The following is a 25,292-nucleotide window of genomic DNA, read 5'->3' as shown; positions in this document are numbered from 1 at the left end:
ACTCCAATTCTGTTCTGCTGTTTTGAGATTATTCTGTGACCTTTGAGTTTCCAGAAGTGATATGACTACAAAAGGCAGCTATTTTAAGTTGTTCCCCTAAGCTATAAAGCTTGCAAAGATACCCTTGCTTCCCTCTCATGAACTCCATTGGAACTTATAATATTTTTGAAAGATTTATTTATTTATGTGAAAGAGTTATAGAGAGAGCGAGAGATCTTCTATCTGCTAGCTCACTCCCCAAATGGCCACAGGAGTTGGGACAGGCTAAAGCCAGGAGCCAGGAGCTTCTTCTGGGCCTCCCACATGGGTACAAGGTCCCAAGCATTTAGCCCATCTGCTGCTGCTTTCCCTGGCACATTAGCAGGGAGCTGGATGGGAAATGGAGCAACCGGGTCTGAAATTGGCACCCATATGGGATACCAGCATTACAGGGGGAAGCTTAACCTACTAAGCCACAACTCTGGCCCCTTGAACTTACAATTCTAATCCAGAAATGTCCACGTTATTCAACTATAATGAACAAAAATCAATATGTTCAGCATATAGTCTAAGTTATTATTTAAGACAAAACAACAGTAATACTCTTGTAAATGGAAACTCACACACACACACACAAATGCCTGCTACAAGTAGATGAAAATTGTAAGCTAATATTTCTACCATTTGTATGTATATATGTATGTATACATATGTGTGTGTGTGTGTATATATATATATATATGTAATGAAGCTATAACAACTATGAAGGACTATCAACAAACCGGATAGAAATATTTGGGAAAGAAATGGCCAAAGAGCAGGAAGTTGTGATTAGGGCAACTGAAGATATGAAGTGGGGACTAAAATAACTCATGAAAGTAACAGAAGAAAAAAATTAATTTGGAATTTTACTTTGAAGGCTGCTCTAAAATTTTCCTCTGTATCTTTGGTTTTGGTGGCTTGCTGCTCTGTGTTCAGATAAGTTTTGTTTCTATCTCAATTTGTTGAGTATTTCCAATCTGTACATTTGTCTTTCACCAAAGTAGGGACCTTTTTTGGCTATTATGTCTTCAAATATTTTTTATGTATCATCCTCTCTCCTTTATGTCTGGGCTCTAATAAAATTTATTTTGACTTATCAATATTGTGTCACAGATCACTGAAACTCACTTTTCCCTAAATTTTTCTGTTCTTCAAATTAGATATGCTTTTTTTTATTCAGGGAGAGATTTATATAGAGAGATTTCCCATCCACTGGTTCGCTTCCCAAAGGTTTTCAATGGGAGTGTGGTGGTGGGGAGAGGGCACTGAAGTTGAAAGCCAGAAATTCAGTCCAGGTCTCCAAATTGGATGGTAGGAACCCAACTACTTGAACCATTACCACTACCTTACAGGGTCCATATTAATAGGAAGCTGGAATAAGGAGCTGGGGCCAGAAATCAAACGTAGGCTCTCCGTAATCACTAGGCCAAACCTCCAACCCTAGATAGTTTCTATTGCTCTATTTATTGCTTTTTCTTCTGCTCTTTTTTTTTTTTTTTTTTTTTACTCCTACCTGCATACGATTAAATTCTTTTCAGACGTTTTTCAATTCTAAAATTTCTACTTGGTTATTTCATAGTTTTCACTCCTCTGCCAAGTTTCCCAGCCTTTGATCCTGTCCATTTTTTCCTTAATCTTTTAATCTATTTATAGTAATTGTTTTATGCCTTTTTCTGCTGATTCCAACACTTAAGATTATCTAAAAGTCTGTTTATATACAGGTTTTATCTCTTGATTATAGGTGATGTTTTCCATTTTCTTTATCTGTAATAATACTGGACTTTGTTGACAATATATCATAGACTATGGGTTTTGTTTTGTTCACTAAAGAATGTTGGGTTTTGTTGTCAAATATTAAAGTTGCTGTCAGATCACTTCAATTCCATGAAGTTCTAGGCTTTTTTAGGGCAGGTTTATTTCAGCTCTTTGTCCTAAGGAGTATCATTTGATACTGGACTTAGTTCTAAGGCATGCCCCTTCTAGGGTTTTAATACAAAGTACACGGAATTTACTTAAGTTCTGCTGACTTGGCAGGATTTAAACTTCAAATTATCTTCCCAGAACCAGTCAAGTGCTGAAATTCTTACCTGACACATGCTATTTTATACTTCACTCCTTGAAGTATTATCCCTCTCATATGCAGTTTAGGAGACAATCAAGGATTTAAGAGTAATCTGCATGCATATTTTGGATCTCCTCACTCTCTGGCTGTCTCTTTATTAGGTTTTTCCTAATTTACAACTGGTGGGTTAGCTCCAAAGGCCAACATCTGTTTATTCAGTCCTGCCTGTATTTGAGTGTTCTACTCCATTTGTGAGCCAGAAACTGGGAAGAATCCTCAGGAATAATTAAATGTGGTTATTACCTGATTTACTTCCCTTCTTTTAATGGTCACATCCTTCCAAGTTTCTATTTTTGATTATGCTGTAGTCTTGTCAAATAGTTCTTTTTCATATTTTGTTCAGAGTTTACAATTGTTCTTTGTTGGAGGGTTTGCCAGTATGTTATTCTGCCACTACCAGAAACAGAACTCTCCAGATTCTGTATATATTTTAGAAGTTAAAATGATGGGCTTCCCTGATGGACTGAATATGGGGTATGAGAGAAACAGAACTCCAGTATGAATTCACAGGTGGTGGTATTGCTTGGTTGGTTGATTATGGTTTCTCTAGTTCTGTTTTTGTCATGACACAAAGTAATGAGTTTTAGTGAGGTGATTTAGGCTGATGACTAAAGATTCAAAAACAAAAGCTTTTATGAAAAAGTGGAAATATATTTTGGGAGGGGGGAATAGCAATAACACTTTATCCATCTCTAGACCCTTTGACATATGAAGTGTAGTTCTGTTTTCTGCTACCATCTAGTCCCTTGATCATATACAATCTGGTACTAACCACAACCACAAGTAATTCCCTGCTTCAGTCAAGACCATTCCTTAAGCATATGACCTACCCTATGCTATCCTGAATTTGCCTGTTCTAGATTCTCAACCATTTTCCACTGCTCAAGGAGTTTAAGGGTGTTTTAAAGATCTGTATTAGCTAGTGTGGACTATCATATCAAACAGCAAAAACAGTTAACTTAGGCGGAAATTTAATTTTTCACAGTTTTGGATGCTGGTAAATTCAAATTAAGATGTCAGCCCCTCAGTTCCTGGTGAGAGTTTTCTTCCTGACTTAAAGATAGCCACCATCTGTCTTCACATGGCAAAGAGAGATTTACCGACTAAGGGTTAGGCCTTCAAAATACGAATTGGTGGGGTTGGAAGACAGACAAAATTCAATTCATAGCATTACCCATGCTTGTAATGTCAATAGCCTTCAAAACCAAGATGAGTATAAACAAAAATTTGTCTTGCATGGACTGCACAAAATGATAAGCTGTCTAACCTCATTCTATTGAAGCATAGCATTGTTCTAAGATGATGCTCAGGCCTTAAATAAGATATAGATTCCTAGTATTATTGTGGAAAGAGTATTTGCTATGTGTCAATACAACTAAATTTATTACCAACTGTATAATATTGGATAAATTACTTACCTGAGTCTGTCTTAATATAGTAGTGACCTATTTTATAGAACTTCTGAGAGAATTAAATGAGACAAAGTAAGTTTAAAAAAAGCTACTAGAACTGTTACCTTTTGGTTAACAAAGAAATGGAAATTACAATGAAACAGGTTCACTTTATGTGGAGTCAACACTTGGTTATTATTGGTAAGTGAGCTCAGATAAATAATAATATTTATCTCCTCCAGTCTTTGAGACCCTTTAGGCTTTCTGTCTGAACTGACTACTGTCTAACATCAGAAGAAACAGAAGAGGACACAGTGCCACTACTTTGGTCATAACTATTGTTTGGTTCTAATTTCTAGGAGGTAAAAAACAGAAATGTGGTTCTTGAAAAAACTTGCCCACAGAGTAGCCATTATGAAGCTGTGACTGCAAATTACTTTCAATTCTAGTACAGTTGTACCCTGTGTGTCCCAGCTCCTTCCTTGCCTGCCAGGGGAGACCATCTTTATATATTACATAACTAATTTGGATTGTGTGATGGTTTTTGAAAAAGATTTGGCTCCTGAACTCATGCAGATGTTTAAACACTAAAGCCATATGTTAATGGTGTAGGAGCATGGAAACTTAATCCATTATGGTGTTTTGGAGGTGGTCCTAGTGGGAAGTCCTTGGATCATTAGAGGTGTGCCCTCAGAGGGTAGTTCTCATGAGAGTGTTGGTTATAAACCTGAGTTGGGCCCTGCCTCTCTCTCTGCTTCCTGACTTGCCATCTGATTCTTCCTCCATCTGTACTTGGTGCGCTCTCTCTTTTTGAAAGATTTTATTGATTGATTTATTTATTTGAGAGATGGAGTTAGAGACAGAGAGGGAAAGACAGAGAGTAAGGTCTTCCATCTGCTGATTCACTCCCCCAAGTGGCCACAACTGCCAGAGCTGGGCCAGTCTGAAGCCAGGAACCAGGAGAATTTTCCACGTCTCCCAAGTGGGTGCAGGGGCCCAAAGACTTGAGCCATCTTCCACTGCTTTCCCAGGCCATAGCAGAGAGCTGGATCAGAAGAGAAGCAGCTGGGACAAGAACTGGTACCCATCTGGGTTGCCAGTGCCACAGGCAGAGGCTTACCACACAGCACCAGCCCCATTGGTGCTCTCTCTTGCCAAGTAATACTCAGTGCCACCTCAGAACCCTGCCAAGCAAGCAAGAAGGCAATCACCAGATGCCAAAACAATAGGTATACCCAGTCTTTGGAGGATTAACCTCCAAAACTGTGAGCCTCACGTGAGATTTGCCTTTCTCTGGTCTGGTAGTCTATGGCATAAATATAACTCAAACTCCACAATTTTCTCCATTCCCCTACTTAGACCTCAGCTCCTCTCTGTACACAAGTTTCCTGGTCTTCCCATAGGCTGAGTAAAACACCCCTCAAAAAACTTTCCTCTATTTGTTTTAATTCTACATGAATTTTCTTGTTACTTACTTGGTTTCCCATGTCCCTTGTGCCCTGGAGAAGGTATGAAATTATCCTGGTTACTGGAAAATATTAAGCTTCACTATAAATTAATAATTTTGCATTGTGAGCTATATGTCATTTAAATCTAGCACCAAGAAACTAATCATTTTGCGGAAATCAGTGTAAATTTTTCATCATCAAAGCTAAGTATCAGACCCTGAACTTTAGTCAGCTCAGCTAAGCAGACCTCCATTTGAGATCTATCAGTGGCTAACCAGCCCATTTTCACTGCCTCGACCCACTTTAATTCCAAGAGAATATGATTTATTCTTTTATAACAATGAGCAGATATTCATATATCAAAGGGTTGACTTAACCAGCTATTAAGTTCAAATAAGAATTGCTTCAACAATTATGAAATAATGGATTTAATTTTTAAAATTCTTCCTCTCAATTGTTTTTTAACTTAAGATAAAATTTATCTAATGCTGATTTGTTATCAATGTCAATTTCCGTATAAAAGATGAAAATTTCAATAAGTGAAATGAATTAGCAGTGTTTGTAAATTCAAATAAACATGTCTGGAGAAATAAGAAATATATTAGCAGTGTTCCATCCACAATATCACAGAAGGAATCATGAAACAAACTTTCCATTTTTCTTGATGAAAAGAAACAGAGACTCCACTTATTTATTAGACATCAATTTTAGATGCACTGATTTTTCTTTTGGTATATAAAACATTTGAAAACGCAGCTTTTAAAAAATGTTTTTAAATACAAAAAGGCTAATATAAACTCCTGTACCTAACCAAATGTTTTAGAATGTTACTCTATGGAATTTTCAAGTCCAGTCAAAAAGAAATTTCAAGCTAGAATTCAAGGGAATTTACATTTCCAAGTGGTAAATGTAAATCAAATCCTGTGGGTATCAAGGTTTTTTAAATTATTAAATAACTTTACCAACATCATTATTTAATTTATATATTTTATAATTGGTAAAGAGAAAATATTTTAACAATAATTTAATACATTTTCTTTTAGGATAAGATCTCTTTATAATTCAGGAATTATCCTACAATTTGATGATTATGTCAATGACAACAATTTGGTATTTTGCATTTCTATTTTAATCCAAAGTATGGTTTCACTTTTTCATAAGCCACACAGCCGATGATTACTGCAGGAAGCAACTTTATGATGTTAGGGGTGATGCCCCTAAAAAATCCCTTTTTTCCTTCTTTTTTATATATTTCTCGAATGAGTTGAATCATTGGTGTTGTTTCCTTTTCTGCCAGGGCTGTAAATTAAGAAAACCAGTGTAATTCAATATTTAATCTTTAGATGTTAATATAGTCCAGTGATAAATAAGAATTTATGAAGACTGAAATTACTTCAAAGTATACACTCTCCTATCTATAAGATACTCCTGTGCTGTCCAATATGGTTGCATTAGACAATCATGACAATTTAATTAATTAAAATCCAATAAAACCAATAATTCAGTCCCTAGGTTGCACTAGCAAAATTTCTAGTGCCTGATAGCCATGTGTGACTGTGTCATCCGCACTAGACAGCACAGATATAGAATATTTCCATTATGACAGAAAGTTCTAGTGTACAATGCTTGAAAACCTTTCATGAAGGACCTCAAAGGAGCATCTGGAATGGGGTATGGCATGGATAGTTGGACAGAGGAAGGATGGGTGATGGGATGGGTAGATTTTCCAACTGGATGACAAGGAAAATTAAATCAAAAAGTCTGACTAAACAGAGAATGTTAAAGAATAACCGTTACCATATGACCCCTTAATAGGTTATCAAGAAGGTTAACAGTAGGGTTATGAAGGAGGTTTTGCTTCTTGAAAAGGACAAAGGTATTTTCTTAAAATATAAATTCCTGGGGTTGGCGCTGTGGTGTAGCGGGTAAAGCTGCCACCTGCAGTGTCGACATCCCATATGGGTGCTGATGGGAGTCCCAGCTGCTCCACTTCTTATCCAGCTCTCTGTTGTGGCCTGGGAATGCAGTAGAAGATAGCCCAAGTCCTTGGGCTCCTGCACCCACATGGGAGACCCGAAAGAAGCTCCTAGCTCCTGGCTTCAGATCGACACAGCTCTAGTCATTGCGGTCATCTGGGGAGTAAACCAGCAGATGGAAGACTCTCTCTCTCTCTCTCTCTCTCTCTCTCTGCCTCTCTGTAACTCTGCTTTTCAAATGCATAGATAAATCTTTTTTAAAAAATCTAAATTCCTAATATTTCACTCTGAAGGGAGCAAAACAGACATCCTCCCTAAGTATATTGGAATAAAAAATTATTGAGTTCAATTCCACAAATTTATTAAGTTCCTGATTCCTGATACAAAATACAGCATGACGGAAGAGCTAAGGGGGAATTATATGTTCAAATGGGGTAAGTATTAATCAATATGAAGAAGGCAAAACCTCCTCTATTGACCTGCACAGCACTTCCTAACTGTAAACTTTTTTTTTTTTTGACAGAGAGAGAGAGAGAGAGAGAGAGAGAGAGAGAGAGAAAGGTCTTCCTTTACCGTTGGTTCACCCCTCAATGGCTGCTGTGGCTGGCACACTGCAACCAGCGCACCGCGCTGATCCGAAGCCAGGAGCCAGGTGCTTCTCCTGGTCTCCCATGCGGGCACAGGGCCCAAGCACTTGGGCCATCCTCCACTGCACTCTCGGGCCACAGCAGAGAGCTGGCCTGGAAGAGGAGCAACTGGGACAGAATCTGGTGCCCCGACCGGGACTAGAACCTAGTGTGCCGGCGCCACAGGCAGAGGATTAGCCTATTGAGTCACAGCACCAGCCAACTGTAAACTTCTTAAAGAGATCATCACTAACTGAAAGAAATCAGGAGAGTTCTACACAAAACTTTGGAGAAGACATAAAATGTAAATTTACAAGAGGCTCTATCTAATAATATAATAAATTCAAGATTCATGCTTTAAATCAGAGCTTTTGCTTCACCAATTCTACAGTTTTTGTTTTTGAAATCTTCAATGTATACTCACTTAAAAACTACTTTTTAACTTAGTTATCATTACTTCATTAAAACAACAACTCACCTTCAGCCTGCATGCGAGTTCTAATGAGGTTCAGAGGGAAGCTGGCTAATTGGCCACAAGTATGAGATAATGTACTGCAGCCCAGCAAAATCATTATCCCAGGATCAACGGAGTTTTCTGCATAGTGGTCTAGCCAATAATTCTTCAAAAGCTTGCAGAGAAGACAATAGTAAATATTCTTTACTGCCATACAATTCTAAATAGGAGAGCTCTTCAGTACAGAAGGTCTATTCCTGCCTTTGTTTAAGGGATTGGTATACAGATGTTTTCAAATAAATGTATTTATTCAACCTCAGTTCAAGTTCTATGTTTGTGTGTCTCTGTATGCTTTGTTAACTTTGCTTATTTGTTTTTGTTTATGACGATATTCAAACACCTGAGCAAAACCCTGGAGAGTTTCACATAGATTAATAGAATGTTGGGGCTGGCGCTGTGGTGGAGCCGGCATCCCATATGGGCACTGGTTCGAGTCCCAGCTGCCCCACTTCCAATCCAGCTCTCTGCTGTGGCCTGGGAAAGCAGTAGAAGATGGCCCAAGTCCTTGGGCCCCTGCACCCATGTGGGAGACCTGGAAGAAGCTCCTGGCTTCGGATTGGCTCAGCTCCGGCTGTTGCAGCCATTTGGGGAGTGAACCAACAGATGGAAGACCTCTCTCTCTCTCTGCCTCTGCCTCTCTGTAACTCTGTCTTTCAAATAAATAAATAAATATTAAAAAATAGAATGTTGTAGATAGGAAGACTACACAATCTACTCTAGGTGAAGAAAACCACATTTTCTTTTTATAAAAGAAAGGTTAGTCTTTCCAAATCTGCCTTTCCTCAAACAGAAGTGGCTAGAAGAAATTATTGAGAAATAGTGGCTTTAAAACTTCACTAAGTGCTTTCAGAACTCTTCATTTATTAAAGGATAGCAACTTTACCATTATGTATTGGGACAATTATTAAAATGCATAATTTGTGCTTTTGAAAAACTGAACTTCTTACTCATGCACTATTACAGTCATCTAATGATAAAGAGAAATGTGCCAGAGCACTCTGGTGTGAAAGCAGAAGATACTGAACCATAGAAATTAAAGAACAGAGAGAGCCCAACATAAATAGCAGCAAAAATTTATTTTAATAGGATCACATAGCTAAGAATAGGAAAAGAAATACATGCTATAAAATTATATAAACACCTACAGAAATATAATTATACTTTTTAAAGTGCTAAGTACAATTAGCCAACTTTTGCATGACGGTGGCACTACTCGCCAAAAATACTGCTGGGTTTATGCTTTTGGAGAGCTGTCCTTCCTGGATTAAGAATGATTTAAGTTTTTCTAATCACGTACTCTCACTGGTTCTTATGACCAAATGGGAACTATCACAATGGTTTCCCTGAAACATAAATGATCATAAAAGTGAAATGATGGGCTGAAAAGGGGACAGGGGTGCCCTGGAATCTCCTTGGTCAGTTCCACCCTGTCATGGTGTCTGTCCTATCTCCCTGCTGCCCCTCCTCCCCAACCCCCAATTACTCCTCTCCTCAGCTCTCACTTTCACAACAGTGCAATAATACTTCAGTTTTCTGAATCCTACCCATACATCAGAGTCATCTAGGCAGTTTAAAAATCTGAGTCCTAGGGCTGACTTTGAGGTATTTAAATCAGAATATCTCAAGAGGTAGACCACAAAACTTATTTTTTTTAAGGAACACACGTAGGTAATTCTGCTATGCATCCAGAGGTGAGAACCACTATTTTACCAAAATTTAGGTCTGTAGTTATTATCAAAAACTAATTCACAATAAAAGCAAATAATTATTAGAGTACTAGATGTCTAATACATATATATGTATCTAATGATAAGTACAAACCAATTCAATTCTCTGTCAGAAGCTACTATTTAAAAAGTAATTTATGACCATATTTTTAAAATAAAACTTGTTGGACAACATCTTCTAATCTAACATATAATATCATATTATGATAATAAACTCACCTCATAAACAGCAAGATCTAAGCCTGCATATGGTACGATGCCCAGCATGTTAGGGAGATAACCCTTGAAAAATGTTCTGACACCTCCATGTTTCAGAAGCTTCTTGCCACAATCAGTGATCCCTGAATACTCTCCTGTCGTAGCTACTGCCAACCTGGTCTTCAGTACCTAAATGTGAAAGAATATAATAAAGATATATTGATCAAGTCCACCCAACCCATCTAGCAATCCTGTCAGCTATAATATTCATGTTTCCAAATTATTATATAAATAAAAAAGAAAGCAATCATAAACATATAGTTTTTAATAATGATTTTTTAAACATTTCTTTCTTTCTTTATTTGAAAGAGTTACAGAGAGAAAGGGAGAGACAGACAGAGATCTCCTATCTGTTGATTCATTCCCCAAGTGGCTGCAACAACCAGGGCTCACCCAGGCCAAAGCCAGGAGCTTCGTATCTCTCTCTCTCTTTCTCACTAATTCCCTCACTCCCTCTCTAACTTTTCAAATGTAATGTAAAACATTTTAAAATCTTTTTGAACAAAAAAAGATAACTCAGTCACATAACCCAGATAAATCTTCACCTCCTCCCTTTGGCTATTTTCCCTGCTTTCAGTTTTTCAAGTTGTAATTTCTTAAGACAGCTTTAACAGGAGTCAATCTCCTTTAGTCTTAACAAGCAATTGTTATCACTTCCCTGCATTATGGCAATTATTTTCCCATTTCTTCAGTCTTTCCCACCCTAAAAAGTTTATCAAGATTTCAGCCTCCAAAGTCTTATTATTTAAGGAATTAAAACTAAATTTCTTGGGCCGGCGCCGCGGCTCACTAAGCTAATCCTCTGCCTTGCGGCGCCAGCACACCGGGTTCTAGTCCCGGTCAGGGCGCCAGATTCTGTCCTGGTTGCCCCCCTTCCAGGCCAGCTCTCTGCTGTGGCCTGGGAAGGCAGTGGAGGATGGCCCAAGTGCTTGGGCCCTGCACCCCATGGGAGACCAGGAGAAGCACCTGGCTCCTGCCTTCGGATCAGCGTGGTGCGCCGGTCACAGTGCGCCGGCTGCGGCGGCCATTGGAGGGTGAACCAACAGCAAAAGAAGACCTTTTTCTCTGTCTCTCTCACTGTCCACTCTGCCTGTCCCCCCCACAAAAAAAAAAAAAAAACTAAATTTCTTAAAGTGCATTCAAGAACCTTTCTGATCTGACCCTAATACTTCATTTTTGTTACTGTCCAATCCAAACAGAAATGTCTACTTTTTAAAATCTCCATTCTTTTGTTCAAGCTGTTATTTCCACCTAAAATTCCCTTCCTTATAATCTCTGACTGACCAAATTCTAAACCAAGCTTTCATATTCTATTTTTTTTGCATCAAAATAAACATTTCTTTTTTTTTTAACTTTTATTTAATGAATATAAATTTCCAAAGTACGATTTATGGATTACAATGGCTTCCCCCCCATACCGTCCCTCCCACCCACAACCCTCCCCTTTCCCACTCCCTCTCCCCTTCCATTCACATCAAGATTCATTTTCGATTATCTTAATATACAGAAGATCAGCTTAGTATACATTAAGTAAGGATTTCAACAGTTTGCTCCCACACAGAAACATAAAGTGAAAAATAATAGATGATTTTTTTTAAATGATGATGAAATCAGATCAGACCTATTGTCATGTTTAATCCCAGTGAGAGTCAAGTTGGGAGTTGATAATTTCTTTTCTTTTCTTTTTTTTTTTTTTTTTACAGAGGATCAGTTTAGTATGCATTAAGTAAAGATTTCAACAGTTTGCACCCCCATAGAAACACAAAGTGAAATATATTGTTTGAGTACTCGTTATAGCATTAAATCTCAATGCACAGCACATTAAGGACAGAGATCCTACATGAGGAGTAAGTGCACAGTGACTCCTGTTGTTGACTTTACCAATTGACACTCCTGTCTATGGCATCAGTAATCTCCCTATGCACCAGTCATGAGTTTCCAAGGCTATGGAAGCCCCTTGAGTTCTCCGACTCTTATCTTGTTTAGACAAGGTCATAGTCAAAGTGGAGGTTCTCTCCTCCCTTCAGAGAAAGGTACCTCCTTCTTTGAAGACCTGTTCTTCCCACTGGGATCTCACTCACAGAGATCTTTTGCCAGAGTGTCTTGGCTTTCCATGCCTGAAATACTCTCATGGGCTTTTCAGCCAGATCCGAATGCCTTTAGGGCTGATTCTGAGGCCAGAGTGCTATTTAGGACATCTGCCATTCTATGAGTCTGCTGAGTATCTCACTTCCCATGTTGGATCACTCTCCCCTTTATTTATTCTATCGGTTAGTGTTAGCAGGTACTAGACTTGTTTATGTGCTCCCTTTGACTCTTAGTCCTTTCATTATGATCAATTGTGAACTGAAATTGATCACTTGGAATAGTGAGATGGCATTGGTACATGCCACCTTGATGGGATTAAATTGGAGTCCCCTGGTATGTTTCTAACTCTACCATTTGGGGCAAGTCAGCTTGAGCTGATTCTCGTAAACTCCCTAGCTAGAAATAATTTCTCCCCTTTAAATTCCCATAGCAATTTATATTGATATCTCTTCTAGAATTCGTATTTCCTATTTTACTTCATTACTGTTGTACATGCTTTATTCATCCTGCCACACTCTAAGCCACATGACAAAAATCCTTCTCTGACTGTTCTCAGGATCCTGCAAAGCACCTAGAAAAAAATGCCTGCAACTTATAGAGTAAATAATATAAATCTGCCTGGTTAATGAGTAAGTATTTCTATCAACAAATCGAATAACCTTTTTGGTCTATCTATAATGCTGTTGAGACCAACTGACATGACATAAAATTTAAATTCTGTAGTTATAAAGCTGTTAGTTTTACAAAATATTGATCTGAATTCATTTATAAGAAGTTTCAGTTTTCATTAAAAGCATGACTTTAGTTAAAAGTTTATAATAATACATACCTCCATGGGATAAATACAGGTCTGGGCAGTTGCTCCAGCCAATGAACCAGATATAAATCTTTGAAGAATTCCTATACGAGTATCATCAAAACTAAGCCATTTCTTATACTGGATGAATAAAAGTGTTGAAATGTATATTACTAAAGTGGAATATATAGTTTCTAATTTTATAACATTAACTAGGATAAAATTATATTAAAAAATTATACCAGATACCCAATATTAACACAATGCGGTAGAATATCTGATTTTAATTTTATGAAATTAATTGTCCAGTAAGTAAAACCCCTCAAGTCTTCTTTTGCCTTTTCTCTGTAGAACAAGTCAACAGTAATGTTAAATCACTTAAGCATATTTTTGAATGTTTTATTTCATAAGAGAAATGCAAATGACACAAAGGGGACAAGGATTATCATTTTTTAGCACCATATCTTACACATGGAAGGCACTTAGTATTGTCTGGTTACTGGATAATCAGGAATAGTAACCTAATGTTGGAGGCTCTATTTGTTACAAGGAACAATACATCCCGGTTAGCTCAAGTTTAAGGTAGGTTATTATAAGAACCTATGTTGAAAAGGGGAAGATAGAACTCTAAGCCTAATAGTCATGCTTCAGAAGGATCTAAAGGGGCCTAATGGGTAAAGCCACCGCCTGCAGTGCCAGCATCCCGTATGGGCACTGGTTTAGGTTCCGGCTGCTCCATTTCCGATCTAGCTCTCTGTTGTAGCCTGGGAAAACAGTAGAAGATGGCCCAAATCCTTGGGCCCCTGCACTCACATGGGAGACCCAGAAGAAGCTCCTGGCTCCTGGCTTAACATGGGCACAACTCCAGCCATTGTGGCCAGTGGGGGAGTGAACCAGCGGATGGAGGACCTCTCTTTCTCTCTGTCTCTCCTTCTCTCTCTATGTAACTCTGACTTTCAAATAAATAAAATAAATCTTTTTAAAAAAGGACCTAAAGTAAGGAATTTCATGGAGATTTAAACTGGAAAATCATTTAGTATCCAAGACAGCTCTAGAAAGCATGTGTTCTGGCTACTTCCGAGGCAGGATGATTTTGTCTTTTCTGGTGACTGATTATCAATGTGACTCAGCTGCTCTCTATGAGCTGACTTTCTGGTTCTCAAATCAGTAACTCCCCATCAGAAAGTATGATTGTTCCAGTTAATTCAGAGGGACCGCTATCTGTTCCCAGTAACCATTATGCTCTTTTAGGAACAGGGTTCACTCAACTACAGACTACCATTCTCCCTTTCTCCCTTGTAGTTAGGTTATATGGCTAAGTAATTAATTTTGGTCAATGAGATATGAGTGAAAGTTGAGTGTACACACCTTTTGCAACATCACCTTGAAGATGCTTGTCATGTACTCCTCCTCTTTATTCTGCCTGGGAAAAGGCAAAGATCCTTTGAAGCCATGTGCTGATGATGATAGTTACATAAGCCCTGCATCACTTACTTCTATCTTATTTAAGCCACTATGTTTTGGAATCCCTTTGTAACAACTGCTTATAATGGATCCTAACAAGCACAGGAATCAGTTTCTGGATAGAAGGTGCTGCCACAATGAAAACCTAAAATATGTGGTACTGGCTTGTTGAGGCACAGATATTACAGGTTAAGAAGGTGATTATTATTTTATTTATTATTTTTGTTATATTTGAAAGATAGAGAAAGAGAATAATATTCCATCTGGTTGACCCTCCAAATGCCCGAATCAGTTGGGGCTGAGTCAGTCCAAGCCAGGAGCTAGGAACTCAATCCAGGTCCCCCACATGGGTGGCAGGGACCCAGATACTTGAGCTATCACCTGCTGCCTCCCAGGGTGTATAGTAGCAGGAAGCTAGAAGTAGGAGGAATGGAGCCAGGACTTGAAAAAGGCACTATGATATGGGATGTGGGCATCCAAGCAACATCGTAACTGCTGCACCAAATACCCATTCTCATGACCTTTTTAGTGCTTTATAGGAATGCTTTGAGAGAACTGCCTCCTGCTATTACTTGGAAGATAGATCACGTGCTTTTTTGAGTCTAAAGTTCCAGAAAAACTAGTTGGGCAGTCACAGAGTGTTGGTTAGTGTTGCCTGCTCTCTGCTGAGTTTAGCACAATCTATGAGACGTGAGCTAAAGTATCTCTCTATTTTTCCGCCTCAGGACATTCTCTGAAGCCAGTTTGCAAGTAGACAGGGAAAGTAAGAGAGCTCATCCCACAGAATTCTCTGTCTAGCCTGAGAGTTAAGAAATGTGGACTTCAGGTTTGGTAGAGTTACTTGCTTCTCCACACTATTAACATTGCCTATTAAGGGTGTTGTCATTCAATTTCAATTTGTTTTTTCAGTTGTTATCAAAGTTGCCTGCTACAAAAATGGGGGAGACAGGCAAGCAGGGAGTGGGTGTCAAGAAAGACCAAGCAAAGAACATTGAAATAGAACACTGAAATAGAATAAAACATTGGAAAAGATCTCTGAATATGAATATTCTCGTGTGGTGTTAACGGGAAGAAGACAAAAAGTGAAAGACTTTTTTGCAAGAATTGTATTGCTAGAAAAAACGTAAGTGTAGCTTACAAAATCTTGTGTTTCATTGATATACAAGACAACTCTCAGGCCCCCAAACCTAAGCAGGATGAAAGCTGGCCAGGGTAGACACTTCTGGAGCCACATCACATCTAGACCATTCAGTGCAGGCTCACATTACCAGAGCCTCACCTAAAGCAAAAGCCTCTATCTCTTGACTTTCTGCAGCAGTGCCTTTTCCAAAGCTGTAGGAAATCATCCAGCTCAGATGTCTGGAGAAGGTAAATTACCCAGCAGCAACTCCAATATAATGTGAGATAGGAGCTGGTAGATAAATGCCTCAGTTTCCTTCCTTCAGATAGACAATTTGGGGAGGCATTTCGTATACTTCATAGAGATTGCAGCAGGATGAAGCTTCTGCTGGCTTCAGCTAAAACCTAATTTATGCAGCCTTATATCAAGTTTTCTTCTCCCTCTTCATTGTCACTACTTCCTTACTCCTGCTTCTTCCAAAATAAACTAGCTGCAGCCATGGGGCCATCATCATAGCACAGCAGATGCCAGCATCCCATATCGGAGTGCCAATTTGAGTCCCACATACTCTGCTTCTGTTCTGGATCTCTGCTAATATGCCTGGGAAGTGGCAAATGATGGCTCAAATACTTGAGTGCCTATTGCCCACGTGGTAGACCTGGATGGAGTTATTGGCTTCTGGCTTTGTTCTGGGCAAGCCCTAACTATTGCAGCCATTCCGGGAGTGAACCAGTAAATGGAAGATCACTCTCTTTCTCTCTCTTTCCTTCTCTCCCTCCCTCTCAAATAAATAAATAAACCTTTTTAAAAACTACCTGCATCTAGACTGCTTTGAAAAGGCTCCAAACTAGGATAACTGGTGTCACTTCAAAAGTGATCCAAGAAAGCCAGTCTGCTGTTGTTATTAGAACCAAATCAATGAACAGTCAAGTGTAACAAAGACCCAATGCACAGCAGGAAATAGGAAGTGAGCCTATAGCACATTGTAGAATTACAATTACTAAGATTCTTAGTCCTGGTGGCTTGGGATGAACTACTGGTACAAAGGAAAGTATTACAGGAAAATTCACAAAGACATGGATGTTAAACATCATACTCTTTTTTTATTATTATTATTTTTGACAGGCAGAGTTAGACAGAGAGAGAGAGACAGAGAGAAAGGTCTTCCTTTGCCGTTGGTTCACCCCCGAAATGGCCACCACAGCCGGCGCACTGCGCCGATCCGAAGCAGGAGCCAGGTGCTTCCTCCTGGTCTCCCTTGTGGGTGCAGGGCCCAAGCACTTGGGCCATCCTCCACTGCCTTTCTGGGCCACAGCAGAGAGTTGGACTGGAAGAGGAGCAACTGGGACAGAATCCGGCACCCCAACTGGGACTAGAACCCGGTGTGCCAGCACCACAGGCGGAGGATTAGCCAAGTGAGCTGTGGTGCCGGCCCAACATCATACTCTTTAACAACCAATGGGGTGGGGGGAGCACTGTGGCACAGCAGGTAAAGCAGCCACCTGCCATGCCAGCATCCTATGTGGGCACCAGCTCAAGTGCTGGCTGCTCCACTTCAATCCAGCTCTCTGCTATGGCCTGGGAAAGCAGTAGAAGATGACCCGAGTGCTTGGGCCCCTACAACTACATGGGGGACCCAGAGGAAGCTTTGGATCGGCTCAGCTCTGGCCACTGCAGCCATTTGGGGAGTGAACTAGCAGATGGAAGACCTCTCTCTCTCTTTCTCTCTCTCTCTTTCTCTCCCCACCCCCTGCCTCTGTCTCTCTGTAGTTCTGTTTTTCAAATAAATAAATAATTCTTTTTTAAAAAGTAATAAAAACCCCCAGAACCAGTGGGGGGAAAAAACAATGGATCAAAGAGAAAATCAAAATGGACTTTTAAAGAATCCTGACACAAATGAGAAAGAAAACAAGACATATAAAACCTTATAGGCATCAAAGGCAGTACTAAGAGGGAAGTTTATAGAAATAAATGACTAGATTAACAAAGAAGATAGATAGCAAATAAACAATCCAACTTTACACTGAATAAACTAGAATGGCAAGCAAAAAAAGAAATCTAAAGTTAATATAAACAAGAAAATAACAAAGACTAAAACAAAAATAAGTCAAATAGACAATGGAAAAACAATAGAGGGGTCTGTGCGCCAGTGCTCGAAGGGGAGTGCATGCCACACAGACAACAGCGGGGAGACTTGGGACGCTCAGGGCTCCAAGTCCACACATCGGCGCTGGAAGGGGAGGTGAGCTCAATAACCCGAGACATTGGTGGAGAAACGGGGGTCAGAATCTAGAGGGGGGCCGGAAAGTGCAGCAAACTCACTACCGGAAAGAAGGAAAAAAAAAGCTTTGGGGTTTCTCTTCCCCCTAACCTTGCAAAGGTTACAAGGCTGCAAGGCTTGAAGAATTCCCAAGAGACAAAGAGCAGGCCCCCTCTCTGGATTTGCATATCAATGGGGGAGAGCTAAGGAACTGAGTCACTACAATTCAGTAGCCTAGGCAACCCAGTGGGAGTCCAGAGAAGCCTAAAGGGGCTCTGGAACTCTGCGGGTAGAAGCCAAAGACTGGAAGCGAAATACCATCAATTCTGCACAGCCGTGCCATGCGGTGTTACTTACCCCCTGAATAAATAAAATAAATAAATAAATAAATAAATAAATAAATAAAAAGAGAGAGATTTACCACGCATAACCTGAGGGTGTCACCTTTGCACACCCTTAACCAGGAAGAACCAGGCAGAGCTCTCAGGCCGCACCCATCTCAAGCCTCCAAGGCTCCTCCAACAGCAGGCAGTCCACTTAACACGGACACAGTATAAAATAAAAAAATAAAAAAATAAAAAAACGCACAGTGACACAAGAAGAATTAACTATGCCGAGTAACAAACACAGAAATCGAGGGAACAAGATCAACGATGACACTATGATGCCTCCAAATAAGCAAAACACCCCAAGCCAAGATTATGAAGATGATGAGATAGAAGAAATGCAAGATACGGATTTCAAAAACTTTATGATAAGAACATTTAGAAGTTTTCAAAAGCAAATCCTTGAACTACAGAAATCCTTAATGGACAAGATTGAAAATCTCTCTTGTGAAAATGAAATTTTAAGGAAGAGTCAAAATGAAACTCAGAAACTAGTAGAACAGGAAAGTGTTATAGTGAAGAGAAATCAAAATGAAATGAAGAGCTCAATAGATCAAATGACAAACACATTAGAAAGCCTTAAAAACAGAATGGGTGAAGCAGAAGAGAGAATATCGGACTTAGAAGATAGAGCACAGGAAAACATACAGTCAAACCAAAGAAAAGAAGAGGAAATTAGAAATCTAAAAAATATTGTTGGGAATCTACAGGATACTATTAAAAAAACCAACATTCGAGTTCTAGGAGTTCCTGAAGGCATGGAGAGAGAGAAAGGATTAGAAGGCCTTTTTAGTGAGATACTAGCAGAGAACTTTCCAGGTTTGGAGAAGGACAGAGATATCCTAGTACAGGAAGCTCATAGAACCCCCAATAAACATGACCAAAAGAGATCCTCACCACGACACGTGGTAATTAAACTTACCACAGTGAAACATAAGGAAAAGATCCTAAAATGTGCAAGAGAGAAATGTCAGATTACTCTCAGAGGATCTCCAATCAGACTCACAGCAGACTTCTCATCAGAAACACTACAGGCTAGGAGGGAATGGCGAGACATAGCACAGGTGCTAAGAGAGAAAAATTGCCAGCCCAGAATATTATATCCTGCCAAGCTCTCATTTGTGAATGAAGGTGAAATAAAGACCTTTCATAGCAAACAGAAATTGAAAGACTTTGTGGCCACTCGTCCGGCCCTGCAAAAGATACTTAAAGATGTGCTACACTCAGAAACACAGAAACACGGCCATCAATATGAAAGAAGGGAAAGGAAGAACACCTACCAGTAAAAGAGCATGGGAAGCTCAAAGCATATACTAGAAAATATTTCCGGGAAAATGGCAGGGCAAAGTCACTACGTATCAATAGTCACATTGAACATTAATGGTCTGAATTCTTCAGTTAAAAGACACCGTTTGGCTGACTGGCTCAAAGAACACAACCCAACTATTTGTTGCCTACAAGAAACACATCTCTCTAACAAAGAGGCATGCAGACTGAAAGTGAAAGGTTGGAAAAAGATATTCCATGCCAACAGAAACCAAAAAAAAGCAGGTGTAGCCATATTAATGTCAGACAAAATAAACTTTAATACAAAAACTGTTAAGAGAGACAAAGAGGGACACTGTATAATGATTAAGGGATCAATTCAACAGGAAGATGTAACTATTATAAATGTATATGCACCTAATTACAGGGCACCGGTCTATTTAAAAGATATGTTAAGGGACTTAAAGGGAGATTTAGATTCCAATACAATAGTACTGGGGGACTTCAATACTCCACTCTCAGAAATAGACAGATCATCCGGACAGAAGATCAACAAGGAAACAGCAGATTTAATTGACACTATTGCCCAAATGGATCTAACAGATATCTACAGAACTTTCAACCCTACATCTACAGACTTCACATTCTTCTCAGCAGTGCATGGAACCTTCTCTAGGATTGATCACATACTAGACCATAAAGCAAGTCTCAGCAAATTTAAAAGAATTAGAATCATACCATGCAGCTTCTCAGACCACAGCGGAATGAAGCTGGAAATTAGCAACTCAGGAAACCCCAGAAAGTATGCAAACACATGGAGACTGAACAACATGCTCCTGAATGAACACTGGGTCATTCAAGAAATCAAAAGAGAAATCAAAAACTTTCTGGAAGTAAATGAAGACAACAACACAACATATCAAAACTTATGGGATACAGCAAAAGCAGTATTGAGAGACAAATTTATAGCAATAGGTGCCTATATCAAGAAATTGGAAAGGTACCAAATAAATGAGCTTTCAGCGCACCTCAAGGACCTAGAAAAACTGCAGCAAACCAAACCCAAATCTAGTAGGAGAAGAGAAATAATTAAAACCAGAGAAGAAATTAACAGGATTGAATCCAAAAAAACATTACAAAAAATCAGCAAAGCGAGAAGCTGGTTTTTTGAAAAAATAAACAAAATTGACACCCCATTGGCCCAACTAACTAAAAAAAGAAGAGAAAAGACCCAAATCAATAAAATCAGAGATGAAAAAGGAAACGTAACAACAGACACCACAGAAATAAAAAGAATCATCAGAAATTACTACAAGGACCTGTATGCCAGCAAACAGGAAAATCTATCAGAAATGGATAGATTCTTGGACACATGCAATCTACCAAAATTGAACCATGAAGACATAGAAAACCTAAATAGACCCATAACTGAAACAGAAATTGAAACAGTAATAAAGGCCCTCCCAACAAAGAAAAGCCCAGGACCAGATGGATTCACTGCTGAATTCTACCAGACATTTAAAGAAGAACTAATCCCATTTCTTCTCAAACTATTCAGAACAATCAAAAAAGAGGGAATCCTCCCAAATTCTTTCTATGAAGCCAGCATCACCTTAATCCCTAAGCCAGAGAAAGATGCAGCACTGAAAGAAAATTACAGACCAATATCCCTGATGAACATAGACGCAAAAATCCTCAATAAAATTCTGGCCAATAGAGTACAACAACACATCAGGAAAATCATCCACCCAGACCAAGTGGGATTCATCCCTGGTATGCAGGGATGGTTCAACATTCGCAAATCAATCAATGTGATTCACCATATTAACAGACTGCAAAAGAAAAACCATATGATTATCTCAATTGATGCAGAGAAAGCATTTGATAAAATTCAACACCCTTTCATGATGAAAACTCTAAGCAAATTGGGTATAGAAGGAACATTCCTCAATATAATCAAAGCAATTTATAAAAAAACCCACGGCCAGCATCCTATTGAATGGGGAAAAGTTGGAAGCATTTCCACTGAAATCTGGCACCAGGCAGGGATGCCCACTCTCACCACTGCTATTTAACATAGTTCTGGAAGTTTTAGCCAGAGCCATCAGACAAGAAAAAGAAATCAAAGGAATACAAATTGAGAAGGAAGAAGTCAAACTATCCCTCTTTGCAGACGATATGATTCTGTACTTAGAGGATCCAAAGAACTCTACTAAGAGACTATTGGAACTCATAGAGGAGTTTGGCAAAGTGGCAGGATATAAAATCAATGCACAAAAATCAACAGCCTTTGTATACACAAGCAATGCCATGACTGAGAAAGAACTGCTAAGATCAATCCCATTCACAATAGCTACAAAAACAATCAAATACCTTAGAATAAACTTAACCAAGGACGTTAAAGATCTCTACGATGAGAATTACAAAACCTTAAAGAAAGAAATAGAAGAGGATACCAAAAAATGGAAAAATCTTCCATGCTCATGGATTGGAAGAATCAACATCATCAAAATGTCCATTCTCCCAAAAGCAATTTATAGATTCAATGCAATACCAATCAAGATACCAAAGACATTCTTCGCAGATCTAGAAAAAATGATGCTGAAATTCATATGGAGGCACAAGAGACCTCGAATAGCTAAAGCAATCTTGTACAACAAAAACAAAGCCGGAGGCATCACAATACCAGATTTCAGGACATACTACAGGGCAGTTGTAATCAAAACAGCATGGTACTGGTACAGAAACAGATGGAGAGACCAATGGAACAGAATTGAAACACCAGAAATCAATCCAAACATCTACAGCCAACTTATATTTGATCAAGGATCTAAAACTAATTCCTGGAGCAAGGACAGTCTATTCAATAAATGGTGCTGGGAAAACTGGATTTCCACATGCAGAAGCATGAAGCAAGACCCCTACATTACACCTTACACAAAAATCCACTCAACGTGGATTAAAGACCTAAATCTACGTCCTGACACCATTAAGTTATTAGAGAACATTGGAGAAACCCTTCAAGATATTGGCACAGGCAAAGAATTTCTGGAAAAGACCCGGGAGGCACAGGCAGTCAAAGCCAAAATCAACTATTGGGATTGCATCAAATTGAGAAGTTTCTGTACTGCAAAAGAAACAGTCAGGAGAGTGAAGAGACAACTGACAGAATGGGAAAAAATATTTGCAAACTATGCAACAGATAAAGGGTTAATAACCAGAATCTACAAAGAGATCAAGAAACTCCACAAAAACAAAACCAACAACCCACTTAAGAGATGGGCCAAGGACTTCAATAGACATTTTTCAAAAGAGGAAATCCAAATGGCCAACAGGCACATGAAAAAATGATCAAGGTCACTAGCAATCAGGGAAATGCAAATCAAAAGCACAATGAGGTTTCACCTCACCCCGGTTAGAATGGCTCACATACAGAAATCTACCAACAACAGATGCTGGCGAGGATGTGGGGAAAAAGGGACACTAACCCACTGTTGGTGGGAATGCAAACTGGTCAAGCCACTATGGAAATCAGTCTGGAGATTCCTCAGAAACCTGAATATAATCCTACCGTTCGACCCAGCCATCCCACTCCTTGGAATTTACCCAAAGGAGTTTAAATTGACAAACAAAAAAGCGGTCTGCACCCTAATGTTTATTGCAGCACAATTCACAATAGCCAAGACCTGGAACCAACCTAAATGCCCATCAACGGTAGACTGGATAAAGAAATTATGGGATATGTATTCTTTAGAATACTATACCGCAGTAAGAAACAACGAAATCCAGTCATTTGCAACAAAATGGAGGAATCTGGAACACATCATGCTGAGTGAAGTAAGCCAGTCCCAAAGGGACAAATACCATATGTTTTCCCTGATCAGTGACAACTGACTGAACACCAAAAAGGAAACCTGTTGAAGTGAAATGGACACTATAAGAAATGGTGACTGATCAGCATAGCCCTGACTGTTAATGGACAACTTAATACATCATTATCCCTCTTAGTATTTTTTTTGTCTGTTCTACTTAATATGACTGGTTTAATTCTGTAATTATCACACAGTTATTCTTAAGTGTTGAAAATTAACTGAAATGTGATCCCTGTTAAACATAAGCGTGAGAATAAGAGAGGGAAGAGATGTATAATTTGGGGCATGCTCGGGCTGACTTGCCCCAATTGGTAGAGTTGGAAACATACCAGGGGATTCCAGTTCAATCCCATCAAGGTGGCATGTGCCAATGCCATCTCACTATTCCAAGTGATCAATTTCAGTTCACAATTGATCATAATGAAAGGACTAAGAGTCAAAGGGAGCACATAAACAAGTCTAGTACCTGCTAACACTAACCGATAGAATAAATAAACGGGAGAGTGATCCAACATGGGAAGTGAGATACTCAGCAGACTCATAGAATGGCAGATGTCCTAAATAGCACTCTGGCCTCAGAACCAGCCCTAAAGGCATTCGGATCTGGCTGAAAAGCCCATGAGAGTATTTCAGGCATGGAAAGCCAAGACACTCTGGCAAAAAGATCTCTGTGAGTGAGATCCCAGTGGAAAGAACAGGTCTTCAAAGAGGGAGGTGCCTTTCTCTGAAGGGAGGAGAGAACCTCCACTTTGACTATGACCGTGTCTAAACAAGATCAGAGTCGGAGAACTCAAGGGGCTTCCATAGCCTTGGAAACTCATGACTGGTGCATAGGGAGATTACTGATGCCATAAACAGGAGTGTCAATTTGTTTTGTTTGTTTGTTTGTTTTATTTTTATTTTTTTTGACAGGCAGAGTGGACAGTGAGAGAGAGAGACAGAGAGAAAGGTCTTCCTTTGCCGTTGGTTCACCCTCCAATGGCCGCCGCGGCTGGCGCGCTGCGGCCAGCGCACCGCGCTGATCCGATGGCAGGAGCCAGGAGCCAGGTGCTTTTCCTGGTCTCCCATGGGGTGCAGGGCCCAAGCACCTGGGCCATCCTCCACTGCACTCCCTGGCCACAGCAGAGAGCTGGCCTGGAAGAGGGGCAACCGGGACAGAATCTGGCGCCCCAACCGGGACTAGAACCCGGTGTGCCGGCGCCGCTAGGCGGAGGATTAGCCTAGTGAGCCGCGGCGCCGGCCAAGGAGTGTCAATTTGTAAAGTCAACAACAGGAGTCACTGTGCACTTACTCCTCATGTAGGATCTCTGTCCTTAATGTGCTGTACATTGAGGCTTAATGCTATAACGAGTACTCAAACAGTATATTTCACTTTGTGTTTCTATGGGGGTGCAAACGGTTGAAATCTTTACTTAATGTACACTAAACTGATCTTCTGTAAAAAAAAAAAAAAAAAAGAAATTATCAATTCCCAACTTGACTCTCACTGGGATTAAACATGACAATAGGTCTGATCTGATTTCATCATCATTTAAAAAAAATCATCTATTATTTTCCACTTTATGTTTCTGTGTGGGAGCAAACTGTTGAAATCCTTACTTAAGGTATACTAAGCTGATCTTCTGTATATTAAGATAATCGAAAATGAATCTTGATGTGAATGGAAGGGGAGAGGGAGTGGGAAAGGGGAGGGTTGTGGGTGGGAGGGACGGTATGGGGGGGGGGGAAGCCATTGTAATCCATGAGTCATACTTTGGAAATTTATATTCATTAAATAAAAGATAAAAAAAATGAATTAGAAAAACTATTAAACTTTATTTATTTCTATCAAAGACTATGAGAAACTTTATGTTTTTCCTTTGTCATTGACAATCAGAAAGCTTGATCTGAATTTCTTTATGCTTTGGGTTATAATGTGTGGCATAATTTTCTTTGTAATGTTACTCGTTCTTTTTTA

General features: G+C 39.4%; 1 protein-coding gene across 3 annotated transcripts in view; it reads right to left on the bottom strand.

The window, feature by feature from the left end:
• Positions 1–5,982: 5,982 nt before the first annotated feature.
• LOC100344835 (mitochondrial adenyl nucleotide antiporter SLC25A24) overlaps positions 5,983–25,292 on the bottom strand; it is a 73,928-nt gene continuing 54,618 nt past the window's right edge. Inside the window, exons 6-10 of one of the 3 annotated variants that reach the window (XM_051856219.2) lie at positions 14,336–14,386; positions 13,001–13,108; positions 10,045–10,212; positions 8,063–8,213; positions 5,983–6,281 (exon numbers count right to left, since the gene is read on the bottom strand). In XM_051856219.2, the coding sequence (XP_051712179.1) occupies positions 6,106–6,281; positions 8,063–8,213; positions 10,045–10,212; positions 13,001–13,108; positions 14,336–14,386 (654 nt within the window). In that variant the 3' untranslated portion in view covers positions 5,983–6,105. The remainder of the gene's footprint in view (positions 6,282–8,062; positions 8,214–10,044; positions 10,213–13,000; positions 13,109–14,335; positions 14,387–25,292) is intronic. The other 2 variants (XM_008264782.4, XM_002715453.5) reach the window with 2 other exon arrangements.

The sequence above is a fragment of the Oryctolagus cuniculus genome, chromosome 7 (genome assembly GCF_964237555.1).
Source record: "Oryctolagus cuniculus chromosome 7, mOryCun1.1, whole genome shotgun sequence".
Taxonomy (NCBI): Eukaryota; Metazoa; Chordata; class Mammalia; order Lagomorpha; family Leporidae; genus Oryctolagus; species Oryctolagus cuniculus.
Note: the sequence above shows the minus strand (reverse complement) of the source record. Positions and strands in the feature narration are given on the sequence as shown.